Genomic DNA, 14,390 nt, shown 5'->3' with positions numbered 1-14,390 from the left:
TGAAGGCATGAAGGGGCCCTGTCTCTCAGGAGAACACACCCGGCGCATCTGCGAACTCCTTCAGAGCTCTGGGCTATACCGAGGACTGCCCACCCATGGCAGCTCAGGGTATTAAGCCAGAGGCTGCTCGCTGTGTGCAGGTAACCAGCACAGGCAGCAGAAAAGGGCAAAGTGAACAGCAAGCAGAAAGGGACTTTGTTCTCCCAGCTGACACACATGCCACCTGCCAGCAATGACTTCTATCACCATGAAAAGGCAGAAGAATCTGATCCAGTCAAAAATCACTCAAACAACCACAGAGAGAGGGCCTGGTGAGATATATATATAACCAATCTCCCTGAAAAAGGATTCAAAATAAAAGTCATAACTATGCTGATGGACCTCGTGAGAAACATACAAGAGATAAGGGATGAACTCTGGAGGGAGATAAAAAATGAAACAATCAATAGAAGGACATAAGAGCACACTGGATGAGGTGCAAGAGACTGTTAATAAAATAGAAATCAGAGAACAAGAATACAGAGAAGCTGAGGCAGAGAGAGAGAAAAGGATCTCTGGGAATGAAAGAATATTACTCTTAATTAGAGTAATGTGCAGCCAACCCAAGCAGAACAACATTCGCATTATAGGGGTACCAGAAGAAGAAGAGAGAGAAAAAGGGATAAAAAGTGTCTGTGAAGAAATCATTGCTGAAAACTTCCCCAAGCTGGGAAGGAAATACTCTCTCAGACCATGGAAGCCCACAGATGTCCCAACACAAGGGACCCAAGGAGGACAACACCAAGACATATAATAATTAAAATGGCAAAGATCAAAGACAAGGACAGAGTATTAAGGAAGAGAAAAAAGATCACCTACAAAGGAAAACCCATCAGGCTATCATCAGACTTCTCAACAGAAACCTGATAGGCCAGAAGAGAATGGCATGATATATTTAATGCAATGAAACAAAATGGCCTTGAATCAATAATACTGTATCTAGCAAGACTATCATTTAAATTTGAAGGAGGGATTAAACAATTTCCATATAAGCAAAAGTTGAGGGAATTTACCTCCCACAAAACACCTCTACAGGGTATTTTAAAGGGACTGCTCTAAATGGAAGCACTCCTAAGGCTAAGTAGATGTCACCAGAGAAAATAAAATCACAGCAAAAAAAGCAGACCAACCAAATAATAACTAAAGGCAAACAATAAAATCAACTATCCACAAAAGCACTCAAAGGAAACACAAAAGAGTACAGAAAAAAACACCTAACATATAAAGAATGGAGGAGGAAGAATAAGAAGAATCATCAGACTTTGTTTATAACACCATAATAAGTGAGTTAAGTTAGACAGAGCGCAAAGAAGCTACTCTTGATCCTTTGGTAACCACGAATCCAAAGCCTGCAATGGCAATAAGTACATATCTGTCGATTATTACCCGAAATGTAAATGGACTGAATGCACATATCAAAAGACACAGAGTAAAAGAATGGATAAAAAAGCAAGACCCATCTATATGCTGCCTACAAGATACTCACCTCAAACCCAAAGACATACACAGACTGTAAGTGAAAGGATGGAAAAAGATATTTCATGCAAACAATAGGGAGAAAAAAGCAGGTGTTGCAGTACTAGTATAAGACAAAATAGACTTCAAAACAAAGAAAGTAACAAGAGATAAAGAAGGACATTACGTAATGATAAAGGGGGCAGTTCCACAAGAGGATATAACCATTATAAATATACATGCACTCAACAAAGGAGCACCGACATATGTGAAGCAAATACTAACAGAACTAAAGGAGGAAATAGAATGCAATGCATTCATTTTAGGAGACTTCAACACACCACTCACTCCAAAGGACAGATAAACCAGACAGAAGATAAGTAAGGAGACAGAGGCACTGAACAACACACTAGAACAGATGGACCTGACAGACATCTACAGAACTTTACACCCAAAAGCAGCAGGATACACATTCTTCTCAAGTACACGTGGAACATTTTCCAGAATAGACCACATATTAGGCCACAAAAAGAGTAAGTAATTTCAAAAAGATTGAAATTCTACCAATCAACTTCTCAGGTCACAAAGGTATACAACTAGAAATAAATAAGACAAAGAAAACAAAAAGGCTCACAAACACATGGAGGCTTAACAACATGCTCCTAAATAATCAATGGATCAACGACGAAATTAAAACAAAGATCAAGCAATATATGGAGACAAATGACAACAATGGCACAAAGCCCCAACTTCTGTGGGACGCAGTGAAGGCAGTTCTAAGAGGAAAGTATATGGCAATCCAGGCATATTTAAAGAAGGAAGAACAATCCCAAATGAATAGTTTAAAGTCACAATTATTGAAACTGGAAAAAGAAGAACAAATGAGGCCCACAGTCAGCAGAAGAAGGGAAATAATAAAGATCAGAGAAGAAATGAATAAAATTGAGAAGAATAAAACAATAGAAAAAAAATCAATGAAACCAAGAGCTGGTTCTTTGAGAAAATAAACAAAATAGATAAGCCCCTAGCCAGACTTATTAAGAGAAAAAGAGAATCAACACACATCAACAGAATCAGAAATGAGAAAGGAAACATCATGACGGACCCCACGGACATACAAAGAATTATTAGAGAATACTATGAAAACCTATATGCTAACAAGCTGGAAAACCTAGAAGAAATGGACAACTTCCTAGAAAAATAGAACCTTCCAAGACTGACCAAGGAAGAAACACAAACTCTAAACAGAACAACTACCAGCAATGAAATTGAAGCAGTAATCAAAGAACTACAGAAGAGCAAAACTCCCGGGCCAGATGGATTTATCACTGAATTTTATCAGACATACAGAGAAGACATAATACCCAATCTCCTTAAAGTTTTCCAAAAAATAGAAGAGGAGGGAATACTTCCAATCTCATTCTATAAAGCGAGCATCACACTAATACCAAAACCAGGCAAAGATCCCGCCAAAAAAGAAAATTACAGACCAATATCTCTGATGAATGTAGATGCAAAAATACTCAACAAAATATTAGCAAACCGAATGCAAAAATACATCAAAAGGATCATACACCATGACCAAGTGGGATTCATCTCAGGGATGCAAGGATGGTACAACATTTGAAAATCCATCAACTTCATCCACCAGATCAACAAAAAGAAGGACAAAAACCACATGATCTTCTCCATAGACGCTGAAAAAGCATTTGACAAAATTCAACATCCATTCATAATAAAAACTCTCAACAAAATGGCTATAGAGGGCAAGTACCTCTACATAATAAAGGCCATATATGATAAACCAACAGCCAACATCATACTTAACAGTGAGAAGCTGAAAGCTTTTCATCTAAGATTGGGAAGAACACAGGGATGCCCACTCTCCCCACTTCTATTCAACATAGAACTGGAGGTCCTAGCCATGGCAATCAGACAAAACAAAGAAATACAAGGCATCCAGACTGGTAAAGAATAAGTCAAACTGTCACTATTTGCAGATGACATGATATTGTACATAAAAAATCCTAAAGACTCCACTCCAAAACTACTAGAACTAATATCAGAATTCAGCAAAGTTGCAGGATACAAAATTAATACTCAGAAATCTGTTGCTTTCCTATACACTAACAATGAAATAGCAGAAAGAGAAATCAGGAAAACAATTCTATTTACAATTGCACCAAAAAGAATAAAATACCTAGGAATAAACCTAACCAAGAAGTTAAAGACCTATACCCTGAAAACTATAAGACAGTCATGAGAGAAATGAAAGAAGACACTAACAAATGGAAATTCATCCCATGCTCTTGGCTAGGAAGAATTAATATTGTCAAAATGGCCATCCTGCCTAAAGTAATCTACAGATTCAATGCAATCACTATCAAAATGCCAACAGCATTCTTCAACAAACTGGAACAAATAGTTCTAAAATTCATTTGGAACCACAAAAGATCCCGAATAGCCAAAGCAATCCTGGGAAGGAAGAATAAAGCAGCAGGGATATCACTTCCCAACTTTAAGCTCTACTACAAAGCCACAGTAATAAAGACAATTTTATAGTGGCACAAGAACAGACCCATAGACCAGTGGATCAGAATAAAAGGTCCAGATATTAACGCAAACACATATGGTCAATTAATTTACGTAAGGGAGACATGGATATACAGGGGGAAATGACAGCCTCTTCAACAGCTGGTGTTGGCAAAACTGGACAGCTACATGAAAGAGAATGAAATTGGATCATTGTCTTACCCCATACACAAAAGTAAATTTGAAAGGGATCAAAGACCTGAATGTAAGTCATGAAACCACAGAACTCTTAGAAAAACACATAGGCAAATATCTCTTGAACATAAACATGAGCAACTTCTTCATGAACATATCTCCCTGGGCAGGGAAACAAAAGCAAAAATGAACAGGTGTGACTATATCAAGCTGAAAAGCTTCTGTTCAGCAAAGGACACCATCAATAGAACAAAAAGGCATCCTACAGTATGGGACAATATATTCATAAATGACATATCTGATAAAGGCCAAAATATATAAAGAGCTCATGCACCTCAACAAACAAAAAGGAAATAATCCAATTAAAAAATGGGCAGAGGATCTGAACAGTCACTTCTCCAAAGAAGAAATTCAGATGGCCAACAGGCACATGAAAAGATGCTCCACATTGCTAATCATCAGAGAAATGCAAATTAAAACCACAACGAGATTTCACCTCACACCAGTTATAATGGCCACCATCCAAAAGACAAACAACAACAAATGTTGGCAAGGATGTGGAGAAAGGGGAACCCTCCTACACTGCTGGTGGGAATGTAAATTAGTTCAACCATTGTGGAAAGCAGTATGGAGGTTCTTCAAGAAATTCAAAATAGAAATACCATTTGACCCAGGAATTCCACTTCTAGGAATTTACCCTAAGAATGCAGCAGCCCAGTTTCAAAAAGACATATGCACCCCTATGTTTATTGCAGCACTAATAGCTAAGAAATGGAAGCAATATAAGTGTCCATCAGTAGAATGGATAAAGAAGATGTGGTATATACACACAATGGAATATTATTCAGCCATAAGAAGAAAACAAACCCTACCGTTTGCAACAACATGGATGGAACTAGAGGGTATTATGCTCAGTGAAATAAGCCAGGCAGAGAAACACAAGTATCAAATGATTTCACTCATCTGTGGAGTATAAGAACAAAGAGAAAACTGAGGGAACAAAATAGCAGCAGACTCACAGAACCCAAGAATAGACTAATGGTTCCCAAAGGGAAAGGGACTGGGGAGGTGGGGGAGAAGGGAGGGTATATAAGGGAGGAAATGGGGCATTACAATTGTCATACATAATGTGGGGGTGGTGCACGGGGAAGGCTGTACAACACAGAGAAGACAAGTATTGATTCTATAGCAGCTTATTACACTGATGGACGGTGACTGTAATGGGGTATGTGGTGGGGACTTGATAATGGGGGCAGTCTAGTAACCATAATGTTGCTCATGTAATTGTAGATTAATGATACCAAAATAAAAATAAATAATTAAATAAATTACTATATTAAAAAAAGATAGCTAACAGACAAATGGAAAGATACTCCACATCACTAATCATCAGGGAAATGCAAATCAAAACCACAATGAGGTATCACCTCACACCTGTCAGAATGGCTAATATAAAAAAGACAAGATATGTTTTTAGTAAGGATGTGGAGAAAAGGGAACACTTGTGCACTGTTGGTGGGAATGTAAACTGGTTGCAGCTACTACAGAAAAGAGTATGGAGATTCCTCCAAAATTAAAAATAGAAGTATTATATGAACCAAAAACAATTCTTCTGGGTATCTATCCAAAGAAACAAAAATACTGAATTTGAAAAGATATATGCACCCAATATTCACTGCTGCATTATTTACAACAGCCAAAATATGGATACAACCTAAGTGTCCATCAATAGATGAATGGATAAAGAAGATGTGGTGTGTGTGTGTGTGTGTGTGTGTGTGTGTGTGTGTGTGTGTGTGTGTGTGTGTAATGGAATACTACTCAGCCATTCCCATTTGGGACAGTATGGATGAACTTTTAGGTTATTAAGCTAAGTGAAGTAAGTCATATGGAGAAAGACAAATAGTGCATGATTTCTCCTATAAGTGGAATCTAAAAATTAAAACAAACAAACAAAACAGAACCCAGTCTTACAGATGCAGAGCATGGTATTGCCACAGGGGAAAAAGTTTGGGGAGGGAGCAAAATGAGTAAAGGGGATCATAAGGTACAAACTTCAGTTATGAAGTAAGTAAGTCATGAGGATGTAATGTACATCACAGAGAATAACAGTAAAAAATATTGTATTAACTATGTATGGTTACAGATGGGAACCAGACTTACTGTGGTGATCAGTTTCCAATATATACAAATAATCACTATGTTGTACAAGTGAAACTAACAAAATATTTTATGTCAACTGTTCAATTCTTTAAAAATGACAAAAAGGAGGTAACCACATTGCTTTTAGAGATTTACTGTCTATCAATCTACTCCTGCTCTGGTCTCAGAGGATCCTATATTGAAATCTAAGTTCTGCATGGAATATAAGAATCGATACAAACACAATTACTAAGTACTATGGCAATGTCTACAACAACAGAACTAACAAATGAGATATTTATTCACCAGTGTGTTTAATCCCAAAGAAGGTAAAAATAATAGCTTAAAATTATGTTTTACTTATACACTTGGCTATAAAACTAAACCTGACATAATCCTATCATGGAAAGCCTATTAAGTGAAGAGTCTGTAACAGCATGTAATGGACTCTTGGCTTCAATCAGCCACAAGTGAAATCTGTCTGAGGAAGGAATGTGAGTGACCCAAGTGCAATGATTAGGCCCCATACGTGTTCCCAGCCTCATAAACAGCATCCACATCTCAATCAAGTTTTGCAGTTCTCCATGAATCACCCTGTTTATAAGAAGTGACTCTCATGACATGATTAAAAACCTTTTCTTTTCTAAAATAAATCAGATTAAGAAGCCAACTGCTCATGAAAGCAACAAAGTGAATGGTCTAGGTTCAAAATATTATTTCATAAATGATTTCAGTTTCTATTTTACACCACTGTTAAGTTTAAAGCACCACAGTTTTCTTTCAGTTTATTATAGTAGAAATAGTGTGTAATAGTAGAAATAATGTGGTAATTTATAAATGTTTCAAGATGTATTCCTTATTGATGTTAATGAGCTCTCCTCTCTAAACAACTATAACTTATTAATGAGGTACTTAGAAATCCTTTGGAGAATTAAATTTTATTTAATCCGTGGAAATACTGCTGCTATTATAGTTGCATATTAACTTCTTTCCTTAATATTTTACATTTTTAAAGTATCACAGGGTATAGGGAAGTCTACCCCAGCAAACTACTTACCCAAATTAAGCGGCCTATGCTTACAAACTTCATCGATAACTACTTGCAGATTGGCAGCTATCTGGTCATTAGACATATCCAGCTGAAAATAAAAGATATGTAAGATCAATAATATGAACATGAGAAGATAATACAATTTTGGGTAAATGTATCAGTATTTATTGTTTTTCAAATATTCAACTAACACAGTATGTATTAAGAGCCTCTACTGTGAAAGAAAACACTCCAATATCTCTCTTAGAATGCTATGTTTTTACATGTCAAGACAATTACCATACAGAACATATTATAGCAAAGTGTTTTGAAGTTGTCCTCCTTGATTTCTAAGTAATTTCTCCAAAGTACGTCCTGAGGCAGAATATACCAACCCCCACCCCCATTCTTACCCCCAAGGAATTAGTGATATTTTCTCTAAGTTTTTTGTTTAGTTACTTTTAAAAGAAACTAAGAAAATGTTTAGAAATTAATGCTTTCATGAGTCCAAAATAAAATTACTTGACTATATGCAGACAACACATGTCTCACACATTTTCAGGATGCCATGCTAACACTCTCTGCAATAACAAGTATCCTGCTATTCAGCAAAAACAACAGCAATTAAATATATAGTGAAGGAGCCCTACTCATAAAACACCTAACCTAGCTCACACCTTTGGAAAGTCCTGTGCCTATCATTCAAATTCAATGCATGTTATGCTTCTTAAATATACCAGTTAAAATCAGTTATATTTACATTCCAATGATTAGAGGATTTTGCACTTTGACAAATGAATCAATTTTTTGAAATTCATAAAACTTATAATAGCACTACTGGCGAAAATCACATAGTAATAGTTTCAGTTCACACAAGGTTTCTATTTTCCAATGAGTTTGAGACCACTGCAAGACATATTCTGCATAAGCACAATGAGAATTCCTCCTGAAAAAAATTAGTCTCATCATCATTAGACAACATTATTCTACATTCACTTGGACATACTGCATTACCAAACCTTAAGTGAGGAGGTTTGGATATTATTGGAGGAATTCTCACTTTATGCCAATCCATAAGTGGGAACTCTGAGAGGAAAAATTCAAGCAATGCTTAGTTCACCTTATAAAGTCCATAGACCTTATAGACTTTAATTTGCACAGAAACAAACATTACCAGTAGAAAAGACACCTTACATTTGTTACATTCAAAAGAACACAAAATTCTAAGTGTTCCAACATGTGTCCCTGTCTCCTGTCATTCCTCTTAATATTCCACATAACCTCAAATTGTCCTTCTTCCTATTACCAACTGAAGTAACAACCACTGCTCTGATAAGTTCCTTTGCCCTTTGTTTATGAACTATGCCTACCTTAAATTTGGTAAAGTAATAGGTAGAAGAAAAAGCAAGATGTCCAACCTATTTTTTTTATTGACTATTAAGTTATGATGCATGCTGTTATGCTATAAAGTTGACCTTTGAACAATAACTCAGACCTCTAACAGCAGGGGTTAGAATCACCAATCTTCTTCACAGCCAAAAATCTACATATAACTTTTGACTCCCCAAAAACTTAATAATAACCTACTGTTGATCACAAGCTTTACTGATGACAGTCAATTAATATATATTTTGTATGTTATTGTATTATATTCATGCAATATAGTATTATATTCATGCAATAAAGTAAGCTAAAGAAAATGTTTTTCAAATTGTCACAATCTCCCAAATTTTTCCAATTTACTTATTAAAATAAATCCACATAAGTGAACTTGTGCAGTTCAAACCCGTGTTGTTCAAGAGTTGACTATATATACTATACTCTGATTTTTAAAATTGTATTTTCTGTGGACTTATATCACCTGTAGTAAGGTAAAATACCCTATGCTAAACATATACAAAATATGCTTTAGAAATACAAAACAATTACTTCCTTTGCAGCTTTCATTATCAGGATGCCTTTGATGATTTAATTAAGCTTTAGTAAAATACATAAAAATGTTTTAAAACCTAGTTTATACTTTTGTTAAATTTAAGCACCTCTAATCTTTAGTACCATACTCTCTACTGAATTTTAAAATGTAATCATAGCTATACTTTACCTCACCTTTTCTTTTAGATATTGTAGAAAATTATGAAAAGTTATATAATTTATGGGCATAACTGTGATTATTAAAAACCATTTAATTGGTTACTGATAAGATAGCCAAATACAAAAACTTGCAGTCATGAATTTTATCAAAACTTGCATAGGAAATTTATTTGGTCTGTCCATGATCTAGAGGTAACCCAGGAAAACATCTGTAAGTTTCTCTACCTACATCTCAGTTACACTGCACCTACAAAGTGCTTTCTCATGACATAACATTTCATGGTCTTCCAAAGGCAGGGACAGACCATTGTGAAGATACATTATTATCTGTTAGATTCTCAATAGCAAAGCAGAAGACTGGGTACAACAGGTTTTAAAAAAGAGACAAACAACAATGGGTGGATATTGAAGGCGTTACTGAACTATATTAAGCCCCATATTTGTGTATGTGATATTTCTATGATAATTAAATGTATGATATTTATAATAGTCACAATACTATCCACCTTTAGCTAAACTGTCCACGGCCGGACAAAATAGTTATTCTTCATTCTATAGCACAAGATGTTCTCAAGAAAAGACTGCTCTACTGAATTCTACCTTGTGCTTAACATCCCTTATTATGTCAGAAGTAACTCCCTAAGCAGACTAGATGGAAGACTTAACAAAGATGTCGGGAGGCGGTGGCAGGCGGGGTGCCACAGGGCAGTGGAGGCTCAGTACATACAGGTAAACTCTGTCTCTCTTTGCTCTACCTCTCAGGTTTTACTCTTTCCATGCAATTCCCAAACCTTGTCTTCACTTTTTATCATTGTGATAAAACTACACATCGGTGGTTCTTATCCATTTTTTTCAACTTTGAGATGCAGGTGTATGCAGATAAATAGTAGTTACGAGAGTGCCTGAGACAATCATTTTTTTTAAAGTATCATTGATATACAATCTTATGATGGTTTCACACAAAACACAGTTGTTTCAACATTCGCCCATATTATCAAGTCCTCACCCCCTCTATTGCAGTCACTACCAGCGTAGTAAGATGTTATAGTCATGAACTGTCTTCTCTGTGCTGTACTGTCTTCCCCGTGACCTGCCTATATTGTGATTGTGAATTATAGTGCCCCTTAATCCCCTTTTCCCTCACCACCCACCCTCCCCAACCCTTTTGGTAACCACTAGTCCTTTCTTGGTGTCTGCAAGTCCACTGCTATTTTGTTCCTTCAGTTTTGCTTTGTTGTTTTACTCCACAAATGAGGGAAATCATTTGGTATTTGTTTTTCTCTCTCTGACTTATTTCACTGAGCATAATAACCTCTAGATCCATCCATCTTGTTGCAAATGGTAGGATCTGTTTTCTTCTTATGGCTGAATAATATTCCATTGTGTATATGTACGCATCACATAGGTTGCTTCCACATCTTGGCTATTGTAAATAGTGCTGCAATAAACATAGGGATGCATATGTCTTTTTGAATCAGGGATCTTGTATTCTTTAGGTAAATTCCTAGAAGTGGAATTACTGGGTCAAACAGTATTTCTATTTTTAGTTTTTTGAGGATCCTCCATATTGCTTTCCACAACAGTTGAACCAATTTACAATCCCACCAACAGTGTAGGAGAGTTCCCCTTCTAAGATAATGATTCTTAACCAACTTCCAGAAAATGTACAAAGGCACACAAAAAAATTTGGCCCATGCTTTCAGCATTTTCATGGATTCTCTGTTTAAGAAAGAGTCAGAGAGAAGAAACGTTCCTAAGGAAAGTGTGTCAGTTAAAAGGGATCCCTAGGCCACACTTTGAATTGCCAGTTTAGAGGTAAGTCTGTTCATTTACATTGTGGAGGACTAAGGACTACCACGTGGAGAAAGGATTCAATTTTTTTTTTTATACTTTACAAAGGATAGATATTTTAAAAAAGCAAAGTACGTTTACATGATTTTTAAACAATCACATAGTCTCCCTAAAGTGGCCAGCTTCTGTCACTGTAAATATTCTGATAGCCTCTAGATGTATGATCATCTCTAATTAGAAACTGCAGAGAGGACTGCTCCTTTGGATAAGCACTTGTTAGAACATCTAACCTCCAGATCTCTTCCAAATGTGGTGTTCTAACATTACGTAAAGGGTGGCTTGGCATATGATTTCTGCAGAGGGGCCAATATTCTTAATCCCCTTGACTTGTAACAGTCTAAACCAAGGAAAGGAAGATAAGCTGTGTGTCTCCTATATGTTCAGGAAAATAATAATACTAATGATTTATTGAGCAACTCTATTTATTGGGTGCTTACTCTGAGCCAAGCTTTGTTCTAGGCATTACCTAGATATTCTCATTCATTTCTCCCAATAATCCTATGAGAATGGATACTATTTCTATTCTTCTTTATAATTAGAAACTGAGACATAGAAAACTCTGTAAGTTATGTGCCTTACGAGGGCACATACTCATAAAGAATTGCTCAGCAGCTAAGTGCATGAGCTCTTAAGGTAGAGAAATATAAATTTGAACCATAGTTCCACCACTTACTACTTGCAACCCTGGACACGCTACTAAGTGTTGGCAATCCTTATGAAAAATGAAGTATCCATTATCTGGAAAACACCAATGATTTTGGTTATAAATTAATGATCAAATAAGAGGAAATTAAGTGAAATACTGAAAAGAATATACACTTTTAAATAGGAAAAATAGGAACTTTTCTTTCTACCTAATGAATCCTTTACTACCACCTCAGTTTTTAGAGGTTAACACCATACAATTTATTAACATTTACACCCACTCTTTGTCAAGCATCATGCTGGGAACTAGGAACAGAAAGATGAGTAAGCCACAAACCTTGCCCTCAAGGAGCTCACACTGTTGTATTACTAAATAAAAATCACAGGTGCCACTCTAATTATATGAACGAAATACTACAGGGACACAGAGGAAAAAGTAATTGACTGTGATAGGGAAGGCTACACAAAGAAGTGGTGTTTATAAACTAAGTCTTATAGGATGAGTTCTGAGGAATAAAGAGGCTCCCCTAGTCAGAAGTAGCAGCATGAGATAATGTGAGAACAAGGTGGATCAGGTGACCATGACGTAGCTCACTGTATCTAGGCCCAGGGTTGCCAACTCAAATCTCTATGGTGGCCAGAGAGGTACCACAAATGATTTTAGAGAACTGGGCTTACGTGTATATATACACACACAGCACAGAGGAGGCAGTTAGCTGCTCAGAACTAACAGACTGTTACACTGAGAGCGGTGGGGGTAGTGTTATCACAACTCCTGATTTGTCAAGAACTAGAAATCTGATTTCTGTATGATACCACCTAGTTTTTAAATGCTGTTTCAACAAAACCAAATCACATTTTGGGCCCAACAAAATAAGTCTGGGGGCCCAATTCAGCCTGCAAGTTGTCAATTTATAACTCTAGACTTCAGGCTGCAGACTAAAAGTAGCAGGAAATACTACATTTGAACCTTACTGATCTGAAACATTGTAAAATGATTTGAATATAAAGCTAAAGATTTTAGAATACATCCTGCCAGCAGTGAGAAGCTACTTAATGTGTCTAAGCAGACAACTGGTATATATAATCTAGGTTTTAGAAAGAATTCTAAAGCATCATGCTGGGAACTAAGAACAAAGATGGAAGGGTATACAATAAGTTAGCAAATTCTCTGTATAAATGGTCAAATAGTGTTTTGGGCTTTGCAGGCCAAACAGTTCCTGTTGCAACTACTCAGTTCTGCCACTGCAGCACAAAAGAAGCCATAGACAATACATAAATGCATGAGTGCAGCTGTGTTCCAACAAAACTTTAATTACAAAAACAAGTGCAGAGCTGGAAGCAGCCCACAGGCCTAGTTTGCAGACTCCTGGTGTGGAAAGACAGACTGAAGTATGTTTAGGAAGTGAATGGGCAAAAGCAACCAATAAGTTTGCTAGAACAGAAAAGATTTTTCTTTTGTTTTTGTTGCCTAACAGAAAGCTTTGTTGGATGCTGACAGCCTTTTGGTATCCTACTATGGATCTACTATGCAGATGAGGCAAAAAACATGTTTTATCAGGCTAAGAATTGCACTGCCACTTAAAAATAACAGTAGAAAAATGATTAGCAGCTCTTTCAACAGATGTTGTAAATTTTATATATGCATTTGAAACAAGATGCTGTATGGGGCTTTTCTGGAAGTTTCTTTGGACTGATGACCAGAGCCAAAATGTGAAGGCAAAAAAGGCATTTAGTACCCTATATTCTAAAGAAAGATGCCAACAATTTGGGCCACCAGAAAGGTCCTACCATAATCAACCCCATCCCAAATAGAAGGCAGCCAAGTGAGGAGGCGAGGCTCCAAGAAGCTCCTGTGTAGACAAAGAGGGCACCTGCCAGAAGCAGAGACTGGTTGTTTGAACATCTGCTACACAGGAAAAGAAACCAGTAAGAGTGGGCCAGAGAAGCAGCAATGACCAAACCAGGGACGACAAACATGGGCAGGTAAGTGAGGGTGTCTGCCTTTCGCCCCTTATTCCCTTCATTAGGCCTCTGCTAATGCTGATGGACAGTGATTGCAATGGGTTGGGGGGTGGGGCTTGATAATATGGGACTAACTTAGGACTGGAAAAGGGATGGGGGCAAGGCATCTCAGAAATGAATCAAGAGTGGGAGAAGGTGGGAATGAAAACTTAATAAGCCTTCCATACTTCAGATCACACAAACCACAAAAGCCTGGTTCCAGATTGGGGAAAGAAATTTTTGGATATGAGATTAGAGTTTTGAACTGGATCAGACTGCACCTTTATATACTAACAGTCACTGGAATTAGGTGATCTAACTCATAATTAGATCTGCCTGTACCTAACAGAGAAGGGAACTGTACACATGGCACAGGTGGAATCAGAGAATGTAGAAAACTTTCATG

The 14,390-nt window shown here is 36.8% G+C and overlaps 1 protein-coding gene across 6 annotated transcripts in view; it reads right to left on the bottom strand.

Annotated features, from left to right (window-relative positions):
- The window catches only part of MRPL1 (mitochondrial ribosomal protein L1), a 155,772-nt gene that overhangs the window by 53,247 nt on the left and 88,135 nt on the right, over nucleotides 1–14,390 (bottom strand). For 5 of the 6 annotated variants that reach the window (XR_008997772.1, XR_005031895.2, XM_036920982.2 and 2 more), the window contains one exon: nucleotides 7,421–7,502. Coding sequence is in view for 4 of the 6 variants with exons in the window: in XM_036920982.2 (XP_036776877.1) it covers nucleotides 7,421–7,502 (82 nt within the window). In the remaining 2 variants the exon portion in view is untranslated. Of the gene's footprint in view, nucleotides 1–5,160; nucleotides 5,185–7,420; nucleotides 7,503–14,390 lie in introns of those variants that run through there. The other variant, XM_057502363.1, reaches the window with a different exon arrangement.

Source organism: Manis pentadactyla, chromosome 5 (assembly GCF_030020395.1).
Source record: "Manis pentadactyla isolate mManPen7 chromosome 5, mManPen7.hap1, whole genome shotgun sequence".
Classification (NCBI taxonomy): domain Eukaryota; kingdom Metazoa; phylum Chordata; class Mammalia; order Pholidota; family Manidae; genus Manis; species Manis pentadactyla.
The sequence above is the reverse complement of the archived record's forward strand: the minus strand, read 5'-3'. Positions and strand labels throughout refer to the sequence as shown.